This window comes from Cuculus canorus, chromosome 27, assembly GCF_017976375.1.
Source record: "Cuculus canorus isolate bCucCan1 chromosome 27, bCucCan1.pri, whole genome shotgun sequence".
Lineage (NCBI taxonomy): Eukaryota > Metazoa > Chordata > Aves > Cuculiformes > Cuculidae > Cuculus > Cuculus canorus.
In genome coordinates, this window is record NC_071427.1 from 2,131,065 (window position 1) to 2,156,525 (window position 25,461).

At 51.6% G+C, this 25,461-nt stretch overlaps 1 protein-coding gene across 2 annotated transcripts in view; it reads right to left on the reverse strand.

Moving 5' to 3' along the window:
* The window catches only part of LOC104056208 (fibrillin-2), a 127,096-nt gene that overhangs the window by 35,896 nt on the left and 65,739 nt on the right, over window positions 1-25,461 (reverse strand). For both annotated transcript variants that reach the window (XM_009557441.2, XM_054050315.1), the window contains exons 9-20: window positions 23,309-23,434; window positions 14,111-14,263; window positions 13,257-13,454; window positions 12,293-12,436; window positions 9,972-10,091; window positions 8,490-8,615; window positions 7,899-8,021; window positions 6,804-7,079; window positions 5,956-6,009; window positions 3,313-3,438; window positions 2,530-2,655; window positions 741-860 (exon numbers count right to left, since the gene is read on the reverse strand). In XM_009557441.2, coding sequence (XP_009555736.2) covers window positions 741-860; window positions 2,530-2,655; window positions 3,313-3,438; window positions 5,956-6,009; window positions 6,804-7,079; window positions 7,899-8,021; window positions 8,490-8,615; window positions 9,972-10,091; window positions 12,293-12,436; window positions 13,257-13,454; window positions 14,111-14,263; window positions 23,309-23,434 — 1,692 coding nt within the window. The remainder of the gene's footprint in view (window positions 1-740; window positions 861-2,529; window positions 2,656-3,312; window positions 3,439-5,955; window positions 6,010-6,803; window positions 7,080-7,898; window positions 8,022-8,489; window positions 8,616-9,971; window positions 10,092-12,292; window positions 12,437-13,256; window positions 13,455-14,110; window positions 14,264-23,308; window positions 23,435-25,461) is intronic.

A 25,461-nucleotide genomic window follows, 5' to 3' on the forward strand; every position in this document is an offset into this window, starting at 1 on the left:
GAGTGAAGAGCTGCTCCTTGGTGGAGGTTCCTAGTTTCATGGGTTCCATGAGAAGCAGCTGGAAGTGACTCCTGAGCCGCAATATGACTCTTCGGTGTCACATAATCCTTCAGGCTGTGGGGCCAAACACTCCGCAGCACGGACACAAACTGTGCTGGTCCTCAGAGCCCTATCCCACTGTCCCATTTCTACACTCTCTGATCCAACTGCTACCACGTCAGTGCTGTGTCCTGCCTTTTTCCCAGTCCCAGTCTGCTCCTCTTCTCTGTGGAGACAGCCCTTTGCCTCCAGCTGCCCCTGAGATGCTTTGCAAAGCCCTGACCATCTAGCAACGGGAAGTGGCATCTTCTTATCATCTTGATGATGGGATCTACTCCATCTCGATGCGCCTTCATGGTAGCACACTATAAACCCATCTGGTGAGTAAGAACCCACCATTCTGAGGTCCTCCAGGATCCTCTGCGACCCTATATCTATGCTTTGCCTGCTGCAGCACAGGTGGGGATTCCTGTCTGACGCGCGCTGCTCGGAGCACTGCCCGAGGATGCAGCTTTTCACGCTTCCTGGAGATGAGATGTTAAATGTTACCAACAACCACGGAAACGCCAGGCGAGAAGGAGGGGCCTCGAAGGAGCCACCGTGCCTAAGGCAGGAGCATCAGCCTCGCTGAAGGTGAGCACCAAGAGGTGATGATGGGCACAGCTGATATCAGAGCTGCCTGGAGAAGGCCACGTCCTTACCCACGCAGATGGTTCCGCTGGGGTCCAGCTTGCTGCCTGGAGAGCACTCGCAAGCAAAGGAGCCAGCGTTGTTCCTGCAGACGCCGTTCACACAAGGGTTAGAGGTGCACTCATTGATATCTGTGGGAAGAAAGGATTGTCACTGTCACGAGCGTCATGGGATTCAGTTGTCTCGGCCAGAAACTGGGGAAGATGAGGAGGAAAAGCCATAGAATCACAGAATCACTAGGCTGGAAAAGATCATCAAGCCAAACCAAGCCTAAATTCACTACTAAATCACACCCCTGAGCACTTTATCTGCCTGTCTTTTAACCACCTCCAGGGATGAGGAATCCATCACCTCCCTGGACAGCCTCTGCCAGTGCCCAAGAACCCTTTTGGTGAAGAAATTTTTCCTAATGTCCAACCTGAACCTGCCCTGGTGCAACTTGAGGCCATTCCCTCTCATCCTATCGCTTTTTATTAGGGAGCAGAGACCAACACCCACTTCACCACAACCTCCTTTCAGGCAGTTGTAGACAATGATAAGGTCCCCCTTCAGCCTCCTTTTCTCCAGGCTACATGAAGAAACAGGAAGAAAGGAGTTTCTCAGCTCTTTAAAGGATCACCAGACCAGACCGTGTACAACTCAAGTAAGGTCCATCTCGAGGGGGATGGGCAGTGACACCAGACACTATGAAACTAGTAAGCTTCGGGATCAGGGGGACGGATGGATTGAGGATGGTTGGTGCAGGTACTGGAGGATGATGGACTTGCTCGTTCAAGGCTGCTTCTGGTTAAGATGGGAGCAGCCACAGCGCTGAATATGGCCTTCATGAACCTGTTCGGACCAGACGTGAGGTGACAGAGCATTGGCCATGTTTCATCTTCTTGACAGAAAGTTTTTTCTCTAAACAAACATCTCTGAGCTAAGTGCCAGTTCTCAAATATCTGAGGACTCTGTGGTCTGGAAACAAATCTCCCCCACTCCGACCTGTAAACTTGCAATCAAATCCCCAAAACATGCAATTTTGGTCATGTTTCAGTTGAAATTTTAGGGGTCTAGAGGAAATTGTTCTGGTTTTCAGTCACTGAAAAGCCCAGATGTTCTGGGTTTGGATGTCCACTGTTTGGAATGAAATGTGGAATTTTGCCTTAGGAAAAAAAAACAAAACCAAACCCACAAACCCAAAGCCTGGAGCTGTTCCAGTGCAAACTGCAGTCAAAAGAGAACCAAAGACATGTTAGACCTTGAGCTCTGTTTCAGCCAGGACGTCAGGCTGTAGCTCCTTACATCTTCTAGAATCATAGAATGGGTTGGGTTGGAAGGGACCTCAAAGCCCATCCAGTCCCACCCTCTGCCATGGGCAGGGACACCTCCCTCTGGATCAGGGGCTCCAAGCCCCATCCAACCTGGCCTGGAACCCCTCCAGGGATGGGGCAGCCACCGCTGCTCTGGGCAACCTGGGCCAGGGCTTCCCCACCCTCAGTGTGAAGAATTTCTTCCTAATGTCTAATCTCAATCTCCTCCTTCTGATTTAAAGCCATTCTCCCTCATCCTATTACTCCATGCCCTTGTAAGAAGTCCCTCTCCAGCTTTCTTGTAGCCCTTTCAGGTACTGGAAGGTCACTATAAGGTCTTCCTGGAGCCTTCTCTTCTCCAGGCTGAACAACCGCAACTTTTTCAGCCTATCCTCGCACAGGAGGTGCTCCCACTCTCGGATCACCTCTGTGACTCTAACTGATCCACATCCTTCCTGTGCTGAGGGCTGTTCTGAAGATGTTCTCTGTTCCTTCAGGGGCACCTTACCTTCACAGGTATCTGTCTCCGTCCTGAAGACGAAGCCCTTGGGGCAAGTGCAGGTGTAGCTGCCAGGTGTGTTGCGGCACAGTCCGTTGTCACACAGCAAACGGTTGACAGTGCATTCATCAACGTCTGTGGGGAGAGATATGGGGTTTCCGAGCTACGACACCAAATCCACTCTTGTAGTCTGCCCACCCCACAGAGCTCTGGCAGCCTGCGTACCATCCTCAAAGCAATACAGCATGGAAAGTACAGCAAATCACAAGTGTGGTTTCTGACATAGCACCTTGTGTTCTTCATAGAACCATAGAATCACTGAGGTTAGAAAAGACCTCTAAGATCAAGTCCAACCACCAACACAACACCACTGTGTCTACTAAACCATGTCCCAAAGTGCCACGTCTACACTTTTTGAACCCCTCCAGGGATGGAGACTCCCCCACTGCCCTGGGCAGCCTCTGCCAGGGCTTCACCACTATTTTAGTGAAGAAATATTTCCTAATATCCAACCTAAAGCTCCCCTGGTGCAACTTGAGGCCATTTCCTCTCATCCTATCCCTTGTTACTCAGGAGAAGAGACCAGCACCCCCTCTTCCATGCAGACAAGGCAGCCCTGAATGGGGACGCTGCTCAAGAGCATCAGCTGCTGCATCACCTCAGGCTCCTGTGGAGCTGGAGGTCTGCCTCTGGCCCCCAGTCTCACCGAGTGAGTGCCCACCACCCTCTCCCCAGCAGCCCCGAGCTCCTGGTTCCCTGTGTCACCGCGAGCCCAGGCTGCCCTGAACTCACCCACACAGTTCTTGCCCGTGGGATCTGACTCGTAGCCCAGGTTGCAGATGCAGCGGTAGCTCCCACGCAAGTTCTCACACATGCCGTTGGGGCAGATGTCTGGGTTGAGGGCACACTCGTTGATGTCTGCACAGAGAAAGAAGTCAAATTAGAGGAACCAAACACAAACACAGAAAACTTCCATTCCTTAATTCTTCGTTGTTTCTTGGTGTCAGGGCACCTTGCTGCAGAAATGCCTCCTTCCTGCCCTACCTACCCTCCTGGTTTAACCCAGGAGGTCCTGGGAAGCCTTGTTCCTCTTCTTCTGGTGCTGTCCTAGCAGATCTAGAATAGGGGTCTGAGCCCATGAGGAGGAAACTGGATAAGGGGTTGAGATAAGCTGAGGCTCAGTTCCATATCAAAGGCTCTCAGGACCTCCTGTTACATTCCTGAGTCTCCTTACAGTATCTTTAGTCCAGGTGCTCCGGTCAGATCATTTAATTATCCCTCCTACTGGAAAAGCCGTGAGGAAGAAGGTGCCATGAGCAGAACATTGGGACCAGCTGGGGTAAGGGCAGAGCACGATGGACAACCATCGTGTGCGTACACAGCCCGACCACAGGGGACCGTTGCTGGGGGCAGAACGGGGCAAGGAAAGCACGCTGTGGGCAGCTGGGCTGGCAGAGGGCCATGGCCATCGCTAGATGGTCACAGCAAAGCCCTTCTGATGGTGAAGCTCCCGTGTCTCCTAGCCCAGCCACTGTTTCCGAGCTAAGAGCTTGCACAGCCACAGGCTGGAAGAAGTCCTGATCACGCCAAAGTAAATTTCCTTTCTCTACTGCCGACATAAAGAGCTGTTTGAAAGCATCTTGGGCAGCCTGGAGAGTTTGGGTGTGGGCAAGACCTAAGACATGGGGCCAAACCTTGTAAGATGTCAGAGCCTCGGTTTTAAAGCCTTGCAAAGTGCCTCGGACAACCCTGCCCCAAACTGAGAGATTTTGGGGTGGTTCTGCGGCAACATGGAATGGGGACCACAGCCCAGGCTGCCCTGTGGCTGCGCTCAGGTCTGCAGAGCATCTGCCAGGGAGAGCTGTGGGCATCTCTGCCATCACCTCCTAAGTGTCCGGGGCATGTGGACAGTAACCCAGAAGGGCAGCAGCCAGGTGGGCAGCATCTCTGCAATAGCATCATCTCGCTGCCTTTTTGGAGCAAAGCCCTGGTGCACCGGCAAAGAGATTTTTGCCCTGGTGCCCCAGCAAAGAGATTTTTACCCTGGCAAGAAGCAGCCTCCCCACAGAACAGGGCTTTACAGCAGTGTCCTCGCAATGCTATAGTGCCAAATGGTGAGCAGCAGGGCCAGGGCTCCCCAGACACTGCCGGCCTTTGTCTCCATGTAGTTGGAGTTCAGTTACATCCCCAGGGAATGCAACCCTGGCGAGCGCTGAGTGCGTCCAGTCCTGGCTGCAGGCAGCGATGGGCTGACCAGAGCGTGCCTAACGTTAGCTTCTTGCTAAAAAGCATCTTACCGTTAGCCTGAGACTGACTTTGGCAAAGACATGGTGCCCTGGAAGGAAGCCCAAGAAGCCACCAGGGTTTTGCCTCTGGCTCATTCCCATTTGGAAAGTTTCGAAAGGCTGGAGCTCTCTGGCTGCTTCCCGCTCTTCCCGCTGATCCAAGCACTGCCCAGGGCTGGCAGCTCCACCGCCTGCCTGACCTCTTGCTCGGCTGCCTAACTCGAAGCAGCCCCTTGGAAACGTATCCCAACATGTGCTTATCACCTCCCTCTCCCTGGGAGACTGGGAACCCTCTTCTCCTGCAACCAAAGGAGCTGGAGGGCAGAGTTGGGGCTTAAATCAAAAGGATGCAATTGTCCCACTTTTCATTCCCATCAAAGCAGGAAGCAAAGCCAAACGCTGCGTGTGCATCCCCAGAAACGCAGCTCCCACAGGGTGCCAGGAATCAGCCTCTTGATTCAAAACTGGGCGCATGCTCAATGCTAACTCGTGGTGCTTTAGGGGAGGAGAAACAGCCCCACAACCCTCTTCCCCCTGTGCCCAAGCCCACGTCACACCCACAGAGGCACTAAGGCAGAGGAAAGGGTCTTGCACTCATTCCCACGAACCGAAGCTGCACAACCCATCCCGCGCTTACTCACAACCAACTCTCACGCACACGGGCGGGATGCTCCGAATCTCCAGCACACCCTCCGCAGCGCCGGGTCCCTCATGGCACACTCTCCCACACTCACACAGAATAGAATCATAGAATCCCTAGGCTAGAAAAGACCTTTGAGATCATCAAGCCCAACCGTCCTTGTCCACTACTAAACCATCCCCGAGCACTTCATCTACCCGTCTTTTAAACCTTTCCAGGAATGGGGACTCCACCACCTCCCTGGCAGCCTCTGCCAGGGTCTGAAAACCCTTTCGGTGAAGAAATTTTTGCTAACATCCAATCTGATCCTGCTCTGATGCAGCTTGAGGCCATTTCCTCTCATCCTATCACGTATCACTTGGGAGAAGAGACCAACATCCACCTCTCTACAACCTCCATTCAGGCAGTTGTCGACACACGCGTGCACACTCCTTTAAAAGCAGCAAAAGAAAGAGCTGAGACTCGCATTAAATGCGCCCATTTAGAATCCGGCGCATGGGACGCACGTACCTCTGCCATCAGCTGTTATCCCAATGCCGCTGCTGCAGAGAGCCTGGAATTCAGCTGTGTAGAAAGCACAACAGAGCCATTAGCTTTTCTAGACAGTTCCCACACAGTGACATTAATTCTGGGTAACACTGGATTTATTGTTTGTTTGTTAGAATGTCATCTGGGGGCTTCCCTGCAGCGTCTGTTTATACTTAGGCAATGTGTATTTTAGAGCTGATATTTGCATTCCATAAAATGGTTTGGGTTGGAAGGGATCTTAGAGCCCATCCAGTTCCACCCCCATTGCAATGGACAGGGACACCTCCCACTGGATCCGGTTGCTCAAACCTGGCCTGGAACCCCTCCAGCGATGGGGCAGCCACCACTGCTCTGGGCAACCTGGGCCAGGGCCTCCCCACCCTCATCGTGAAGAATTCCTTCCTATTGTCCAACCGAAATCTACCCTCTTCCAATGCAAAGCCATTCCTCCTCGTCCTATTGCTCCACGTCCTTGGGAAAAGTCTCTCCCCAGCTTTCCTGGAGCCCCTTTCAGCACTGGAAGCTGCTCTGAGTTCTCCTCACAGCCCTCTCTTCTCCAGGCTGAACAACCCCAACTCTCTCAACCTGTCCTTGGACGGGAGGTGCTCCAGCTCACAGTCCAACACTGTGAGGATCCTTACAATGACATCAGCATCAGGTTTGTGGATCCAACCTAAATTTGTTGTCTGTGTGGCATCCCTTTCCCCCTGCCTACAGCTTTCTCATGTCACTGCAAAGCTGCCTAGGCCATCGCAGGAACCCGTCAGGGACTCAGAACGTCTTGGAGCACCTTCCTGACTTTTTCCAACCTCACATGAAGAGGAGCTCACCAGAGTTTTTAGCTGGACAGGGCTGGCAGGGCTCTCCGAAGCCATGGTCCGGGTTAGCACAGCAGCACTCGGACTTGGTGACTGCTCCTGGAAAGGGACGAGCACACGTGCCCTTTTTAATGCCTCCGTAACAGGTACTGCGCATGTGGGTGTCCACGCAGACTCGTCCGTCCACGCCGATAGCCAGGCCCCCGAGGCACTCGCAGCGGAAAGAGCCCTCGGTGTTGATGCACCAGCCATTCATGCAGATTCCAGGGGTTTCGCACTCATCGATGTCTGAAAGAGGAAGCACAAACGGGCTGTGACCTCTGTGATCTCCCCGCACGGAGTGGGGGACACAGACAGAGCCTTTGGACTATGTCGTAGGGAGACTCGGAGACTACAAAGGACTCAGAGGTGCAGCATCACATCCCCTGCACGCTCTGCTGGCTGTGCCTGATGGCTCAAGGCAAGGAAGAGGGATCTGGGCTTCTTCTGTCTCCTGAGACCCAGCTCCTCCTCAAAGCAGCAGGTCTGCTCTCTGTTCTTTTTACAGGGCAGTGACAAAGAGAATTCGCCCTGTGTCGTAGAATCAGAGAATGGTTTGCGTTGGAAGGAACCCTAAAGCACATTCAGTTCCAACCCTCTGCCATGGGCAGGGACACCCCTCGCTGGATCAGACTGCTCAAAGCCTGTCACATCAATGAAATGCTATGTTCTCCTCCTCCTTTCTCCACTCTGCCTTCCCTCCCTAACCTTTCTCGCTTTGGGGAGTGGCACACAAATCATGGTGGAACGTGCTGTAGAGGCTGGAAAAGCTGCGGAGATGACTGCTGCCAGCTCACATGGACCATCCAGAGCTTCACAGCTCTGCTTAACCTCCTTCAGAAAGAGGATTTAAGCTCCAGTTTGTGCTGAAGTAGTGGAGGTACAAGAACATTTCCCCTTGTGCCCATTCTGCTGTGAGGGAATAATTTCTGGTGGCAGAGCAGGAGATGCCTGGCAACAGTCTTGGTTTTTCTCAGCTCCTCTTGGTCTCAGATACATCAAAAGTCCCCAGGAATGTGGATGATGGGCTGAGAAGAGGGCAAGAACCAAGCCTGGGGACGTACGCACCGACACAGTACCGCCCGTTGGGAGCCAGCACAAAACCAGGCTTGCAGATACATTTGAAGCTGCCATCTTCGTTGATACACATCCCGTTGAGGCACATGTTGGTCGTGGCACACTCATCATGATCTGAGGAGGACAAATAGAAAAGATAATCAGAGTCCGAGAGCTGAAGCAAGACTCTCCTGTACTCAAAAACTTGGTTCCCCATCTCATGGTCAAATCGCTTCTACGGCAGTGGGTGCTCAGAGCAGAGGTGCCACTGCTTCTCCTGGTGAGAGTTGTCCTGCTGCGTCCCTGCTGCTCTCGGTACCCTGGTCAGGTGGTGCAGCTCGTAGCAGGACTCAGACATTCGCTGCTGGAGAACGTCCTGCTTCCAGACTAAGCCCTGCTCATGCTCCTGGACCCCCAAAACCTGTAGGAGCACTCCAGGAGCTCTAGCACCCTTATAAAAACACCTTCCTATTTCACTTCTCTCATTTTATGATGACTCTGCCCTAGACACGAAGCACGGATTAAAGGAACAACCAATCTCCAGGGAGAAGAAAGTCTCAGGTTGGCCCCAACCTCCCCAAAACACGTTAGGAATAAACTTACCAACACAGTTCTTGCCATCGGGAGTGATTTCAAAGCCAGCGTTGCAGATACACTGGAAGCTGCCATCGGTGTTAACACAGCGGCCGTTCCTACACATCACTCCGTTCATGATGCACTCATCGATATCTGGAAGGGAAACAAACACTGGAAAGTAGCAGCGAGCAGAGCGAGAAGCGGTTCTAACGTAATCCACTTCAGGAGAAGACCAGGCAAGTGCTCTCAGACATTCAGAGCACATCCTGCTCCAGGATCGCACTCTTTCCCTCTGTACAGACTACAGGAGATGGAAAGGATGTGGAAAAATCTTTCTGAATGCTCTGGAAGCAGCACGATGTTTAGAACCATAGAATCGTAGAACCATAGAACCAGTAAGGTTGGAAAACCAATAGCAGCAATGGATGATCCAAATGTGGAGAAGTCAGTCTGAGAGTAGCCTGACAGAAAAAGGTCTGAACCACAGAATCACAGAATGTTCTGAGCTGGAAGGGACCCACAAGGATCATCGAGTCCAGCTCCTGTCCCTGCACAGGACACCCCAATATTTGAGCATGAGTTCATTCCCTCACTTTTCAGCTAAGCCTCGTCTAAGTAACTTCATTTGGGGAAAATTAACTTCATGTTTTTCAGACAGTGTCTGTCTCTGGACATGGTAATGCTTAAAATTTATGATTATCACCAAAGTAACAGGACACTGTTTATGCAGAAGGGCCATTCATTACTTATACTTTTTCCTATGCAAATCGAAGTTACACTCAAGGTGGTTGTATTCCTTGAAGCAAAAGGAAAAAAAAGGGTTGGACCTGCAGGGAAGTGCAGACAGGACAGATGACCCAAACCTGCCCAACAGAGTATTCCATCCCATCTATGTCATACTTGGTATAAAAGTGAAGGATAATGAGGGTCAAGCCCTCATCTTCAATGACTGCTATCTAATAAGGACTTTGTCCTTCTGCCCCTGATCCCAGATCCGTGCCTTCCTCAATCCAGTTCCCAAGTCCATCTCCCACCTGCCATTGAGTCTAGTCCAGGACCTTCTCCCATGCCTGCCCCGCAGCTTCCATGGTGATATACAGTCATCTACGGGGGCATCAGTTTTGGATATTTGTACGTATTTTATTATTTTCTTCTTAATATAATTTTCCTTTTTATTATTATTGTGTCATTAAAGCTGTTTTAGTTTTAGCTTCCAACCCACAAGTCTCTTTCTCCTTTCCCTTTTCCCGGGGTGAGGAGGGCATTGGGACACAGCTGCTCAGGTTCAGCTGCCGACCAAACCAGGAGTGGGGATGAACCAGGACAACTGCTGACAGCTCAACTAAGATGTTCTGAAATCACACAGCTTCCTGGGATGGTGGTGGTGGGTACTCCTCATTCTGTTCCCCTTCACAACCACTTCCTTTTGGTACCTAAGTCTCTGATAACCCTGCTCACACTCTTGCAGAACACCGTGTCCTCCTAAAAGGAGAGACAGGAGACACTCACCGATGCAAGCCTGCTTTGTCGGGGTGCTCTGGAAGCCTTCGTGGCACTTGCAGTGGTACGAGCCAGGTGTGTTCACGCAGTCACCATGCACGCAGGGGCTGCTGGAGCACTCATCCACGTCTACAAGAAGAAAAACCTAAGCCTGAGAGTCACCATTACACAGGGAATGTACAGCAAGATACCGGGACAGGCACCAAACCCGCCTCCTGGGAGCTGCTGAGCCCATCCTTTCACCTCCCGTGCTCAGCAGCCCGACAGCATGGTCCCTCTGGATGGCATCTCTTCCCTCAAGTCAATCAACTGCACCACTCAGCTCGGTGTCAGCTGCAAACTTGCTGAGGCTGCACTGAATTCCACTGTCTATGTCAATGATTACGTTATTAGATAGCACTGGTCCCAGTCTGGACCAGTCAGGGACACCACTCACTACTGGTTCCCACTTGACCATTGAGCCACTGACTCTTCAGACACAGCCAATTCCTTATCAATCCAACAGTCCATCTGCAAACTCGTATCACTCCGATTTGGAGGAGAGAATGATGGAAGGAGCTATACCAGAAGCTTTACAGAAGCCCATAGAGATGACACCTGCAGCTCTTCCCTTTTTCACTGAGGCGGTCGGGCATGATTTGCCCGTGGTGACGCTGTGTTGGCTTTCTCAAATCACCTCTGTCTTCCATGTGTTTCAACATATCTTCCCTTCTGAGCAGTTCACAGCCGTCAATTGCAGCACTCCAGTCGTGTGATTTGTCCCACCACAATTCAGTGCAGCCTCCTAGCTGCACGATAGCTTCCAGCTCCTCCAGTTTGTTACCCCTGCTGCACGCAGGTATAGAGGCACTTCCGCTGGGCTATCGACCCTCTCACCTTTTGAGAGGAACACTCCCTAATTCCTCGCAGGCATTTAATAGAATCACAGAATAGTTTGGGTCAAAAGGGACCTTAAAGCCCACCCAGTTCCAACCTCCCAGCTATGGGCAGGGACACCTTCCACACCATTTCATAGATGGTTCGTTATTGGACCCTAATATACCGAATTTTTCTCTGTTGCTGCATCCCCTTCTCTCACGAAATCTGGCTTAAAGATCTCTTTACAACTCTGGCCAGCTTGTTGGCAAAGATGGTCTTGTTCCACTTGATCAGGTGAATCCCATCAGATCAGGTGAATCCCATTACCTCCCAACACACCCAGCTCCTCAAAAGTAGATCCATGATCATAGAAACTAAAACTCTCAGATGGCATCAGGCATGCAGCCAGACAGCTGCAGTGGATGGACATCATTTTCTTTCACTCCTCATGGTTCTTACAACAAAATCATAAAGTTGTTTGGGTCAGAAGGGACTTCAAAGCCCATCCAGTTCCACCTCCTGCCATGGGCAGGGACACCTCCCACTGGATCAGGGGCTCCAAGCCTCATCCAAGCTGTCCTTGAACCCCTCCAGGGATGGGGCAGCCACCACTGCTCTGGGCAACCTGTTCCAGGGCCTCCCCACCCTCACAGCAAAACATTTCTCCCTAAGATCTCATCTCAATCTCCCCTCTTTCAGCTGAAAACCGTTCCCCTGGTCCTGTCCCTGCAGTCTCTGATCAAGAGCCCCTCCCAGCTTTCTCCTAGACAGGAAATTGCCCACTTACTTATAAAATGATAATCGTTTTGAAAGATGCCATCTTACTAATTCCTTGGAGACCTCCAGCTTCCGAGTAGGCTTGCACAGCCACCTGTGACCACCGGGGCTGCAGCAAAGCCCGTTGGGTCAGCAGAGCAGGCAGCAGCCTGATAGCTGGCAGAGCGCACCGCTCGTCCCACGTGAGCTGCCGCCCTCGTTCCCTCATTGCTGCTGCCATTATGGCTTCCCAAGGTGTGAACTGGCACCGGGACCAAGGAGTAACGAGCAGCTAAGCCAACAGCAATGTTGTGGCTACCAGAGAAGAGTTGCTGCCCTGGATGGTCATAAAATTGCTTGGTTGGAAAAGACCTTTGCGGTCATCAAGCCAAATCGTCCCTGTCCACTACTCAACCAGATCCCTGAGCACTTCATCCACCTGTCCCTTAACCCTCACCAGGTATGGGGACCCCACCACCTCCCTGGGCAGCCTCTGCCAGTGCCTGAGGACCCTTTTAGTGAAGAATTTTTTCCCGATGTCTAATCTGAACCTTCCCTACTGCAACTACAGGGTGTGTATCCTTTCCATCATGCCGCTTCTCTCCCTGACATGAGCCCTTTATCTCCAACTTCTTGCGAGCAGCTCTGACTGAGCAGGGCTTGAGGTGTTGTTAGGAGCACGGTGGGAGCATGGATGTCATGCAGCTCCTACTCACCAATGCACTCTCCCCGCACGTCCTGCTTGTACCCCATGTTGCACTCGCAGCGGTAGCTGGACGGGGTGGGGATGCAGCGTCCGTTCAGGCAGAGGTTGGTGAAATGCTTGCAGATGTCAATGGTCTGATTCAAAGTGGCGGTTCCTGCAGAGCATAGAGACAGCATTAGGTAGAAGGTTATAGCTCCCTCGACCACTCTCAGTAACACTGGGATGTTCCTGGGCCCTGAGGAGCCATGGGGCTGCAGACCCACACTCAGCTGCTGCAGCAGCCTCTGCAGGGTGCTCAGTACCCCACCGGCAGGCACGAGATGGCACGGCTTCTCAGAAGCAAGGTGGCAATCAATATTTATTGACATCCAGTGCGTCTCCACAGGCTTCAGCCCTTAACAAGGTGCTACATGAGGATGTACATGAGAGGGGCGTCCAAGGTGGTGGGAAAAACAGTTTTAGAATCATAGAATAGTTTGGGTTGGAAGGGACCTTAAAGATCATCCAGTTCCAACCCCCCCGGCCATGGGCAGGGACATCCCACTGGATCAGGGGCTCCAAGCCCCATCCAACCTGGCCTTGAACACCTCCAGGGATGGGGCAGCCACAGCTTCTCTGGGCAACCTGGGCCAGGGCCTCCCCACTCTAAACTTTTGTATTGGGGAGGCAGAAAGCGTCATTCCTCTTTGGTAATTAGAAAGCAGTTCTGCGCTGGAGCAGCCTCAGCTCCCTTGCTCTGCCAGCAGACGCCGTTTGATCTGCTTCTGGGCTCAGCACCCTGCACAGCGTTAGCGTCGCATCCCATCCCTCCCCTCGTGTCAAAATAAACCTTGGCGCTGACTACAGGCATGAGCGCTTTGCTCATGCGTGCACGGCTCAGAGACACGGGCCGGCACGCAGGCAGAGGCGCTGCCTGTGTTTGGAGCCAGGCAGCCAAATTGGGTCAGCACAGTTACGACAATAATTGTAATTACCAATGCTTGAACTTCCTGGGCCCATTCCAGGCAGACCTGGGATCCCGCCTTGTCCGTTTGCCCCATTTGGTCCGATGCCTCCGGGTCCGTTGAGTCCAGGTCCAACACCATTGGGCCCAAATCCAGGAATTCCTGGAAAGTTCCCAGGGAACCCTGGCATGACTGGGAGTCCTTCGATGCAGAGCCTGCGGTACTCGTCTGAAACAAAACAGCTGCCTTAGTGCTCTTCCAAGAGCTCCTGAATCCCCCTTCTGCCTCTGCCAGAGTGCAGAGAACAAAAGGGATGGAGACGGACTGGCAGGGAGCAAAGGGAGTGGGTGTTGATGGGAACAGGGCAGATGGGTGAGGAGGGCTTTAAAAGCCTTCCCTCTGGAGCAGATGATGGGACACAGCTTGCCAGGGTGTTTGGCAATGGCTTCTTGGGGCATGTGGGACAGCTGGCACCGTTGGCATCCTTCATGAGGAAAGGACAGGACACAGGAGGGTTCCAGCCCTGTAAACCTCTGCTTGGAGTTGGTTATGAAAGAAGAGAGGCAAAGAGATGGATCTCCAGCGCTGTGACTTCTCCAGGCCTCCTGCCGCCTGGGCTCACCTTCATTTGGCCCCAAGGTTCAACTACAGTGGAAGCCAAAAGAGAGCTGGAGGGGTGGGAGGAAAGGGATAAATTCCTGCCTTGGCTGAACTCATCTGGCTCAACTTCAGATGAGACCCAGGCAGGGGAGCCAGCATCCCTAGGTGACCTTTCTCCGGGTGTTACGTTGATGAGTCTCCAAGTCAAGTCTGAGGTACCACCAGGGCCATCAGAGCTATGAGTTGGCCCAACAGCAGGGGCAGGTCCTTCACGTTGCACTTACCAGACCCACGGACAGGACACATCTCTGGGGTCTGGCCAATGGCCCAGCAACGTCCTGAGTCACAGCAACACTGCATCTTGGTGTACTGGCCAGGGAGGTCCCCAGCACAACGGCCCCCGATCAGAGCAGAGAAACAAGTCCCAATCCGCTGGTCTGCAGAGACAGGGGGAAAGAAGACGTATTTGCAGCATGACATCACCATATTTTCAGTAAAACCCTGAGTGCCTGTGCCCAGTGTCACGTCCTCTGGCTTTCCAATGTTCCAATCTGACCTCCTGTTCTGCCTTGTCCTCCCAGAACATGAGGTTCTCCAGCACTTCCACTTGGAGCACAGCAAGGGCCAGGCCTTATTCGCCAGTATTGTAGGATCACAGAATCATTAAGGTTAGAAAAGACCTCTAAGAACATCCAGTCCAACCGTCAGCCCAACACCACCGCGCCTACTAAACCATGTCCCGAAATGCCACAGCTACATGGGTTTTTAACCCCTCGAGGGACAGAGACTCCACCACTGCCCTGGGCAACCTCTGCCAGGGCTTCACCACTCTTTCAGTACAGAAATGTTTCCCGATATCCAATCTAAACCTCTCCTCTTCTAACTTCTGCCCCTAAAAACACCCCCCTGTGATAAAAACAATCCGGTGGTGCCTGCTACTATTCTGAAGGCTCTCAGCCAGTGAGCGCGCATTCCCAAGCCATTTCTGCTCCAGGCTGGAGCTTTGGCTGCAACAGTCCTCTCCTGACTATTCCAAGGTGGTCAGCCAGCTCCCACATCAGTTTGGTCGGAGGATCCGGGTACAACCCTGCCAGCATCAGTGATCTGTGCTAAGCAAGGACCTTCCCAAAGCCAATGTTGTCCAGCGTGGCCATCTCAGGCTTGACAAGGATCTCCCTCTCCTTCTCCATACTGATTTAATGGCGAATGCCTCACATCCCAGGCTTCCCACGAGGAACCACTCCCTGCCAGGTCCTAGTGGTCCCAGCATCTCTCCCTAAACAAATGGAGCTGTTCCCCATTCCACAGCCCTCCAGCCCAACAATTCCCATTCCCAGAGGACGCCTGTCTCAGGTCACAGCTTAGTTCCCAAAGCCTGGACTGAGCTGGGAGGAGAACGAGCTCTGGATGGTGGTCAAAATCCACAAGCTTGGCCAAAGCCACAGACACCACGCCTGGCACTGGTGTTTGGTGTGTGTGGCTCCTGGAAAAGGCCCAGGAGACTGAGGGTCTTTCACACGTCTAGCAGGCTCCATCTGGCACCACGTCCACTAGGAAAACCTGGAATCTTCCATTCATTCATTTCCTGTTCTTGTTTCTCAAGTAAATTAATGAGGAGGGAAGTCTACTCTGATTTGTCATCGGTGCCTCTGGACTGACATTAGCCAGCAGGCTGACGCTTTCCTGAAATATAATTGAATTTAATTGCACAGAGCTGTTTGATCTGCAGACTGTGGTTACATTTCTTCTCTAATCACAGCTCGGTGACTGGCAGAGGACACTGACCCCATTTCAAGCCAGGGAGACTAAACCAGCAGGTCTTTCCTCAGATACAGCCGTTCGGCAGCACTGACTTTAGCGGGAATTATTCCCTTTTAGGAAACTTTCTCCACCAAGGAGGCGTGCAGAAAGACAGACAGACCAGGAGAAGGCTCTGTCCCCTTGAGAGAGGGGATTGAATGCAACACTGGATTAGTTCCTAATCCTAAAGGAGGGGATCGCAGGCCACATGGGTGCTCGGCTCATCCCAAGCCCTTGATCTCTCGTGAGTGGCAAGAGTGCAAGAGCAATGCCCACATCTTTGCAGACTTCAGCAGCGTCTGGATTGCAGAAGAGGGCCATGTTCCCACAGTACATCGGCAGGTTGATGCTACACAGCACCGTCATGTAGCCCACTTAGAACCACAGAATCATAGAATCATAGAATGGTTTGAGTTGGAAGGGACCTTAAAGATCACTTAGTTCCAACCCCCTGCCATGGGCAGGGACACCTCCCACTGGATCAGGGGCTCCAAGCCCCATCCAACCTGGCCTGGAACCCCTCCAGGGATGGGGCAGCCACCACTGCTCTGGACAACCTGGGCCAGGGCCTCCCCACCCTCACAGCAAAACATTTCTTCCTAAAATCTCCCCTCTTTCAGCTGAAAACTATCCCTCCTCGTCCTCTCCCTGCACCTCCTGATCCAGAGCCCCTCCCCAGGTTTCCTGGAGCCCCTTTCAGCACTGGAAGCTGCTCTAAGGTCTCCTCAGAGCCTTCTCTTCTCCAGGCTGAACAACCCCAACTCTCTCAGCCTGTCCTCATACAGGAGGTTCTCCAGCCCCTGGATCATCTCTGTGGCCTCCTCTGGACTCGCTCCAACAGCTCCATGTCCTTCCTGTGCTGGGGACTCCAGAACTGGACACAGGGCTCCAGGTGGGGTCTCACCAGAGTGGAGCAGAGGGGCAGAATTCCTTCCTTTCTCCTGCTGTCCCACTGCAGGCCAGGACATGGTGGGCTTTCTGCCTGCGAGCATACGTTGCTGGCTCACATTAAGCTTCTCATCCTCCAGCATCCCAAGTCCTCCTCAGGGCTACTCTCAATCTGTTCTCCATCCAGCCTGTAGCTGCACTTGGGATTGTCCCGATCCAGGTGCAGGACCTTGCACTTGTACTCCTGAAAGAAGCTGCTCTCGGAATACTCTGGGGCAGGATAGGGGGGGACATTTGGAAAAGCTGCACCTCAAACCCTTGAAGGGAGTTTGGCCAAGTGAGGGCTTAGGGCTGAGCTTAAAGGAACGTCCAGGTCTGAGGGTGTAGTTTGGAATAAATCCTTTGGGTGTTTGAAAGAAGAGATCCCACTCAGGTCTTTCTGTTCTTCTGGGGGATGTTTGCTGTCCCAAAAGCTGTGACACACGGTGACAGCCCACCAGATAATGGGCAAGGAGTTAATTGGAGAACGCAACCTCTATGTCCAAAGACAGATGTGCTGACAGGTTTGACAAGGCAGAGAGGTCACAGCCGTTTGTGTAAGGGAGGGAACGGTCCAGCCCTTGTTCATCTGGACAAACGTTTATTAAATTCAGCTGTCTTTGCTGCAGTTTGCAATAATCTCTCTCAGAAATGAAGGTCAGAACTAATTGAAAACTCATCTGGAGCTGCCTTGGGCAGAGAGAGGGGTGGATGGAAAGAACAGTGGGTCTCTGCAGTCCCTCTGTGACCTCCTGCAGGACCACCCACACACTGGAGGTCCGAGCACAAAGCCGTCATGGTTTTGTTCTGCCTTCCTCTGCAGCTGTTAAGGGAACAGGTTTGCACAATAACTTCACTAAATCAGATAATGCTACAGGCAAGAAAGGACCTAAAATTCCACTTGAGATTAACTAGCTCGCAGGGGTGGGGGAGTGAGACACAGGTCTGTCACGTCTCTGATTCAGAGAAGCTGTAGATGTTTTAGAAGGTCCTGCCAGGAGCAATAGAGCAAGATATTGAGTTGGATGAGTTTGAGATGATAGTGGGATAGGAGTAAATCCAAACTGGACCTTCCTGCTGGGCTATGGCAGAGCCCGCGTCCTGATTTGTGTGTCCTGATGCCCAGGAGAAGCCTTGCACCAGGAGCTGCACCATCTCAGTGACCATCCAGCATGGCTAATCTCTATCTTCCCTTTCAGTGTGGACATCCTGTCTGTGGTCCACACAAGGCGTTTAAGGTCTACCGTGAACCTGCAATTTGAAAACCTGGTTTGTTCCTTTGTAGGTGGGGCAGGGAGAGATGGAAGGATAGAAAGTGCTGGTACTGCTTCCCAGGGAAGAACTTTATAGGGTGAGCATTTCTCTCACTTTGTGTCTTGTCAAGTAGAGAAACTGAGAACCTCAAGTGACCAAACCCAAACAAATTAGCAGTTGCAAAAGTGAGTCGGCTCTGACTACAGAGGACCTGAGGACTACGAGTTCAGAAGGGAGCTGCAACACAGCAGCTAGTAGCCAAAGGTCTCCCACCCAAGATGTCCAGTAGTGCTTGGTTTGCAAGAAAGCAGGGTGCAAAAGCCTCATACTGTGGTGAGGACACTCAGTCTACACCAACTGATGTCATTGGGTGTCCTCTGTCTCTGGAAAACTGACCAATTTCATTCTTGTCTGGGTAACGTCAAGCTAGATGGTGGTGGTTGTCTCATTGAAGAGTCTCTCCACAACGGAGACACACAGCGCCCCTCTGGGCACAGCTCCCACCAAACTGCAAGGGCACACCTTGGCCACCGATGGTTCTGCTGCCTCGCTGATGGAGAGCTAGAGAGCAAACAGAGAAGCTCTAGGTGCTATTGCAGGACATTTTCTTGCTGGCAAGTACAATCATAAATTCACTCCCTCCTTGGCTCTCCACTCTTCTTCAAATTCACCTCCCGGTTCAACTCTTATAAGGTCGAGGTTCTAAGGGGAAATGCTTTACAGTCCAGGTGCCTGCACAGGTTTGCACTGGAGTCCCAACAACCGTGGACCTTTTCTACACCCTCTGGTCCGTGTAGATGTCCCGGGAGAGCTCTGCTTGGCAGCATTCCCGGCTCCCACAACCCCTTGAGAGCTGTTGGGGTGTTTTGTTCAGGATCCCCTTTCCTTACCAATCTGTTCTATAGAATCATAGAATCATTAAAGTTGGAAAAGACCATCATCCAGTCCAATCACCAGCCCAACACTACCGTGCTCACTAAACCATGTCTTGAAGTGCCATGTGTGTCTACAAGCTTTTTGAGCCCCTCCAGGAATGGAGACACCCCCACTGCCCTGGGCAGCCTCTGCCAGGGTTTCACCAACCTTTCGGTAAAGAAATTGTTCCTAATATCCAATCTAAACCCCTCCTGGTGCAACTTGAGGCCGTTTCCTCTCATCCTACCACTTTTTACTCGGGAGACCAGCACCCACCTTACTACAAACTCCTCTCAGGTAGTTGTAGCGAGCAACAAGTTTTGAGCCCATGACCCTCACCCCACTTCCTTTTTGTCATTTCTTGCCCTCATAAACATCACCTCCTCACATTTCCTTTTTCCTCTTGCTCTTTCCATTCCTGACTAATGCCCAAAGCAGACAAAAAAGGGCTCTCCAGGCAGGTGAGGTCCTCAGTAACACATTGTGACCTTCTCCAAGCCCAGAACTTTGCATCAATAAGCAAGATATGGCCCTGCCTGGAACTTCAGGCAGTAAATCTGCTGAAGTTGCCCATAGAGAGATAAAGACCCAAATGTCTCCCAGCTTTGCTGCACTATCAGGTAAAAAAAGAGCAAATAAAGCAATGTGCAGGAGTGCTGACTTGCAGTGAGGAAAGGAACACTGTGTGCACGTCTGGAAATGCAGCTGAAAGGCCATTTTTTGCACTGGAAAACTATTCTTTTAAGCTGTTCTTGAAAAGCAACTCATTGTACCGAAAAAGAAGGGGGAAAAAAAAGAGCTCAAAGCCTGCTGGAGCAGATCCTGCAAAACCCTGAGCCTGTCTTTTACAAGCATAAATGAATGAAAGCGTTATGACCATGTGTGGAACTGGATTCTTTGTGTCAGGCACAGGTGGTTGAATCATTCCATAACTGCTCATTTCAAACGATGACGGACTTTCTCCAGCCCCGCTGCTGTTTGTGTTTTACTGAGGAAGGCAGTGAAAGGAGCTTAATGAGATTTGGGATCAACTCAAGCTCAGCGCTGTGCTGTTTCAGCTGCAAAAGCTACAGGAGATTATTCAAATGCAATAAAAAGGTGTTTACTTTAGTAAAAAGAGAGGGGAGAGGGATGGGAATATACGAAGACTGCCACCATAAAGTCACGGCGTAGCCAGTGCTGGTGCCCCAAGGTACAGGAGACACTGTTGTCCTTTCCACTCTAAACATAGAAACATAGAATGGAAGGGACCTCAAAGTCCACCCAGTTCCACCCCCTGCCATGGGCAGGGACACCTCCCACTGGATCAGGGGCTCCAAGCCCCATCCAACCTGGCCTGGAACACCTCCAGGGATGGGGCAGCCACCACTGCTCTGGGCAACCTGGGCCAGAGCCTCCCTACTCTTTGGGAAGAATTCCTTCCTTGTGAACAATCTTAATCTTCCCCCTTCCAATTTAAAACCATTCCCCCTCATCCTATTATTCCAGGTCCTCATAAAAAGCCCCTCCCCAACTTTCCTGGAGCCCCTTTCAGTCCTGGAAGCTCCTTTAAGGTCTCTCTAGAGCCTTCTCTTCTCCAGGCTGAACAACCCCCATTCTCTCAGCCTGTCCACATAGCAGAGGATCATCTCCGTGGCCTCCTCTGGACCCATTCCAACAGCTCCGTGTCCTTCTTATGTTGAGGACTGGACACAACACTCCAGATGAGGTCTCATAAGAGAGGAGCAGAGGGGCAGAATCCCCTCCCTCCCTGCTGGCCACGCTGCTTTGGATGCAGCCCAGGACACGGTTGGTTTCTGGGATATTAGTGCACATTCCCTGTTCATGTTGAGCTTCTCACCAACATCTGAAAGACGGCAGTGTCAAAATCTCTTCTGCTCTTTCCTGATGCTGCTCATGCTTTAGGAGCGGCCACATTATTTATTAATTTCCAATTCTACAAACCCTTTATGTGATTTATTTCATAGGACATAAATTATGGGCTTAAACCCCCATAAAGTCTCAACACGAGCACTAAAACCCCCTCAACGGAGAGAAGCAGGGGGTGCAAAATACGGATCCCGGGGCACAAACACCCCAATGGTAACTGTGCAGAGTGCCAGAAAAAATACTGTCTGTCCCAAAATGTGACAGCACATTAGAAGAGTATAACTGCTCTGGGAAATGGCTGAAGTGTGATGTATTGAGTTCAGATGCAGTCATAGCCCACTGCAGCTAACGAAGCTTTGGACTATTTTTAAATTGGGGCTTTCTAATTTTATTTAGTTTTCATTTCTCGAAGCACTTGGTTTCAAGGAAAGTGGAGAAATGTCCGTATGACTCATCCGGCAGCCGTCACACCCCTGCGGGCTCGCGGAAGGGAAAACCGGGAGGCAAAGAATTGCATTCGCATTAAAATCTATCAGATTCCCAAACGAGGTGACTCGGATCACTGTACATTATTTGTCTTTATGGAACTAGAAAGGGGTCTTGATCAGGGGGTGCAGGGATGGGATGAGGGGGAACGGTTTTAGGGTGAAAGAGGGGAGATTGAGATGAGATCTTAGGAAGAAACGTTTTGCTGTGAGGTTGGGGAGGCCCTGGCCCAGGCTGCCCAGAGCAGTGGTGGCTGCCCCATCCCTGGAGGGGTTCCAGGCCAGGTTGGATGGGGCTTGGAGCCCCTGATCCAGTGGGAGGTGTCCCTGCCCATGGCAGGGGTTGGAACTGGATGGGCTTTAATGTCCCTTCCAACGCAAACCATTCCATGATTCCATGTTTAATTTTAGCTCCAGGCTCTTTGGATATTAAAAAAAAAAAAAAATGGATATGATTATTTTTTTTCTGTAGGAATTTCCAGCACTTCCAACACAAAGCTGAGCCTGGCATTCGGCATTGTGCTAACAATGAACTTTGCCTTTCCTGTTAGAGTTCCTCTTCACAAACCCTCACATCTTTGCCTTTCTAAAGGGGAACAGACTTTCTAAACAGTCAAACCCTGGGATTCATTTTGAGTAAAGTGTGTGCCCCTGCGAAAAGCGAGTAAACAGAGAGCTGGTCTATTTATCACAGAAACTGTTGTCTGGTACAAGGAGAAATGGACCATCAAATATTTACAAGGCTTGGAAAGGAATTTTGATCTGTTAAACATGCAAGATGCACTCCAGGCTCTGTAGTCTGGAGGCAGGAGAGCTCGTCAGGCTGGGGAGAGCTTGCCTGGACGCACGCCAGTTCTGAGAAGCTTTGAATTACGGATTCCTTGAGCCAAACGGAGACAGGGATGAGTGGGTCCATCAGAGCCAGTGGAGCGGAGCGCAGCAGCCCCACCGAGCCCTTCCTGCAGCCTGCAGGGCGAGGACTGCAAGAAGGCAAATTCCATATGAGCCTGGGAGTCAATTTATTGTCGGAAATCGGATACTGTGGGAGGAAGGTGGGCTACAAGGTGATGTGTAAGGGCTTACACGCAGCCTTGTAAACCCTCAAGTTCAGCATGGGTGCGGGGATGGGTGTTTGCAGAGCCCTGTGCTGCACTTGGAAAGCACCTCTCCCTCTCCACTGGCTACAGAGGGGATCCAGAGCACCAGTTTGGGGCAAAGCAACGCCCTCCCAAAAGGCTGAGTTCAGTGAGATGAAGCCAACGGAGTTCACAGGGATTATTACCTTGGGGCAGCAGGGATTTATGAGCCATTACTTGCGGTCTAAGCAGGAAGGAGGAGGAGATGATAAAAGTCACCATTTATTTGCATTGGTTGTGCAAACACTTGGAATAAACCTTTCCCCTTCATCCCTGCAAAGCAAATGGCTGAATGTGCAACTGGGTCCTACCACTGGGTCCCTCTTTGCTCCAGGAAGGTTTGCAAGTCTTGCCTTGGAAAGACACACTCCACAACCACACATCGGGCCAGTGGTTCAGTCGTCAGGTAGTACCGGTGTCTCTACCTGACCGATATTGAATGCAAGAGAAAAGAGATTTGGGATCCTCACAGTAGCTGGTGCGGTTCTGTGAGCAGGAGCACAAGGTTCCTTCTTCAAACAGTCCATCATCCCAGCCTGACACTTTCCACCCCGATCCTCCTCCTGGTGTCCTCAGCAGCCCCTGGTCAAACACCAAGCGCTGAGGCACCACAGTCCAAGTTATGGAGATGGAGGAAGCCCTGATCTGCAGCAGCATCAAAACCCATCACCAGGATGGACCACGTCAGCCATGGCAGGTCTAGAACAACTCTAAGCCTGACTCTAATCATAAATCTGAAGCCTAGCCCTACCCTAACACTCAGCCTAAGCACAACCATAAGTCTAACTCTAATTGTCCCCATGGACAATTGTCCCTCTGGAGAGCTGTCCTGCAGAAAGCTGTCCCCGTGTACAGTTGTCCCATGGAGAGTTGGTCCCAGAGAATTGGCCCTTCCAGGCCATGGCACGTGCAAAGACAGCACCTGGAAAAGAGCATTTTCCAGCTATTACAGCAACAATCTGCTCTTTGATTTGCAGACCTGGTGATCACCAGATAGTGACTGGCAAATCTCCATATCTGGATTTCCACCAGAACTTGGTTTCCAAATCTGATCTCTCCTGGTATTTGTGGTCCTGAGATCTATTTAGCATCTTACCAATGCAGCGTGATCCATCAGGGCTGGTCATGAAACCACGGGGACACGTGCACACGTAGCTGCCCGCTGTGTTGGTGCACTCGCCGCCGTCACACACGCCAGAGACTGCGCCACACTCATCCACATCTGGAAAAGAACAAACCAACTGTGATTAGGTTTCCCTGCAAAACATCTCCTTTCCTTTCTGCAGTGTGGATCCAGGACCAGAGATGGCATCACAGAGGACAGTTGCTGCTGTTATGGGTTCTCCTGGAATGCTTGAGACCAGAAGTGGCCTCCCAGTAGTGGATCAAACATGAGTTGCCCCTTCCAAAGAGCGATTCAGAGGGCTTCACAGAGTCATCTGCTTATCTCTACTGACAGCACACATCTCTGGGTAGACCTTTCTAAAATGCGAAGCTCTCTGGAGAGCAAAGAAAGCTTCAGGACAAAAGTACTTTGTGCAGGTGCCTGACTGGCTGGACAGGAGGTCCCTCGTGTGACTCAGAGACCTCTCTGAAAGTCAAGATGCAACATCAGAGACAGCATCCTGGTTTTAAAACCCACTGGGCTCCTGCATTATTCACTGAATTCCTCCATCCAGGAGGGATTTGGTTCAATTTTAAGACAAGTAAACTCAGGCATCAAGCGAAAAGGCGTCTCTTCTACCAGTTAGGCAAGGGGTGGTGGACACATCACTCTATGGGTTCATTCTCTCCATCAGCAGCCCTGCTTTAGTGCAAACTGATTTGCATAACAATGCTATCAGAATGCCATAGTTTGAACTATTTATCTCTTCACAGGGAAGATGGGTGAGATCACACCTCGTGGCAATCAAAGAAACGCCATCCCTGTACACAAGCCCCCCACATGTTGCTTCTCCAGCAGCCCATGGCCATGCCTGTGACCATAACCCAGACCAGTGAGGTGACTCGCTCTGGATTAAAGAGCATGGAAAACAAGGACATTGCAACAAGATTTTGTCACGGCACAACAAGCGGGACAGAATCACAGAATCACAGAATCACCAGGTTGGAAAGGACCCATTGGATCATCGAGTCCAACCATTCCTAACACTCCCTAAACCATGTCCCTCAGCACTTCATCCACCCGTTCCTTAAACACCTCCAGGGAAGGTGACTCGACCCCCTCCCTGGGCAGCCTCTGCCAGTGCCAAATGACACTTTCTGTGAAGAAATTTTTTCTGATATCCAACCTGACCCTCCCCTGACGGAGCTTCAGGCCATTCCCCCTTGTCCTGTCCTCTGTCACTTGGGAGAAGAGCCCAGCTCCCTCCTCTCCACAACCTCCTTTCAGGGAGTTGTAGAGAGCAATAAGGTCTCCCCTCAGCCTCCTCTTCTCCAGGCTAAACACCCCCAGCTCTCTCAGCCACTCCTCGTCAGACGTTCTCCAGCCCCTCACCAGCTTCGTTGCTCTTCTCTGGACACACTCCAGAGCCTCAACATCCTTCTTGTGGTGAGGGGCCCAGAACTGAACACAGTACTCAAGGTGCGGTCTCACCAGTGCCGAGTCCAGAGGGAGAATCCCCTCCCTGTTCCTGCTGGTCACACCGTTTCTGATCCAAGCCAAGATGCCGTTGGCCTTCTTGGCCACCTGGGCCACTGCTGGCTCATGTTCAGTCGGTTGTCAACCAGCATCCCCAGGTCCTTCTCTTCCATGCAGCTCTCCAGCCCCTCTTCCCCCAGTCTGTAGCACTGCACAGGGTTGTTGTGCCCCAAGTGCAGGACCGGCATTTGGCCTTGTTGAACCTCATGCCATTGGCCTCGGCCCAGCGGTGCAGCCTGTTCAGATCCTTTGTCCTTGTGCATATATAGGACAAGGGACAGGTTTATATCAAAAGTGGTGTGGCCAGGAGGAGCAGCGGAGCGATCATAGCTCTATATACAGCACTGGCGAGGCCGCACCTCAAATCCTGGGTTCAGTTTTGGGCCCCTCAGTATACAAAAGACATTATGGGCCTGGAGCACATCCAGAGAAGGGAACAGAGCTGGGGAAGGGGCTGGAGAACAAGTTTATGAGGAGCAGCTGAGGGACCTCAGGGTGGATGAGGTACTGAGGGACATGGTTTAGGGATTGTTAGGAATGGTTGAACTCGATGATCCAGTGGGTCCTTTCCAACCTGGTGATTCTATGATTCTATGATTCAGTGATGT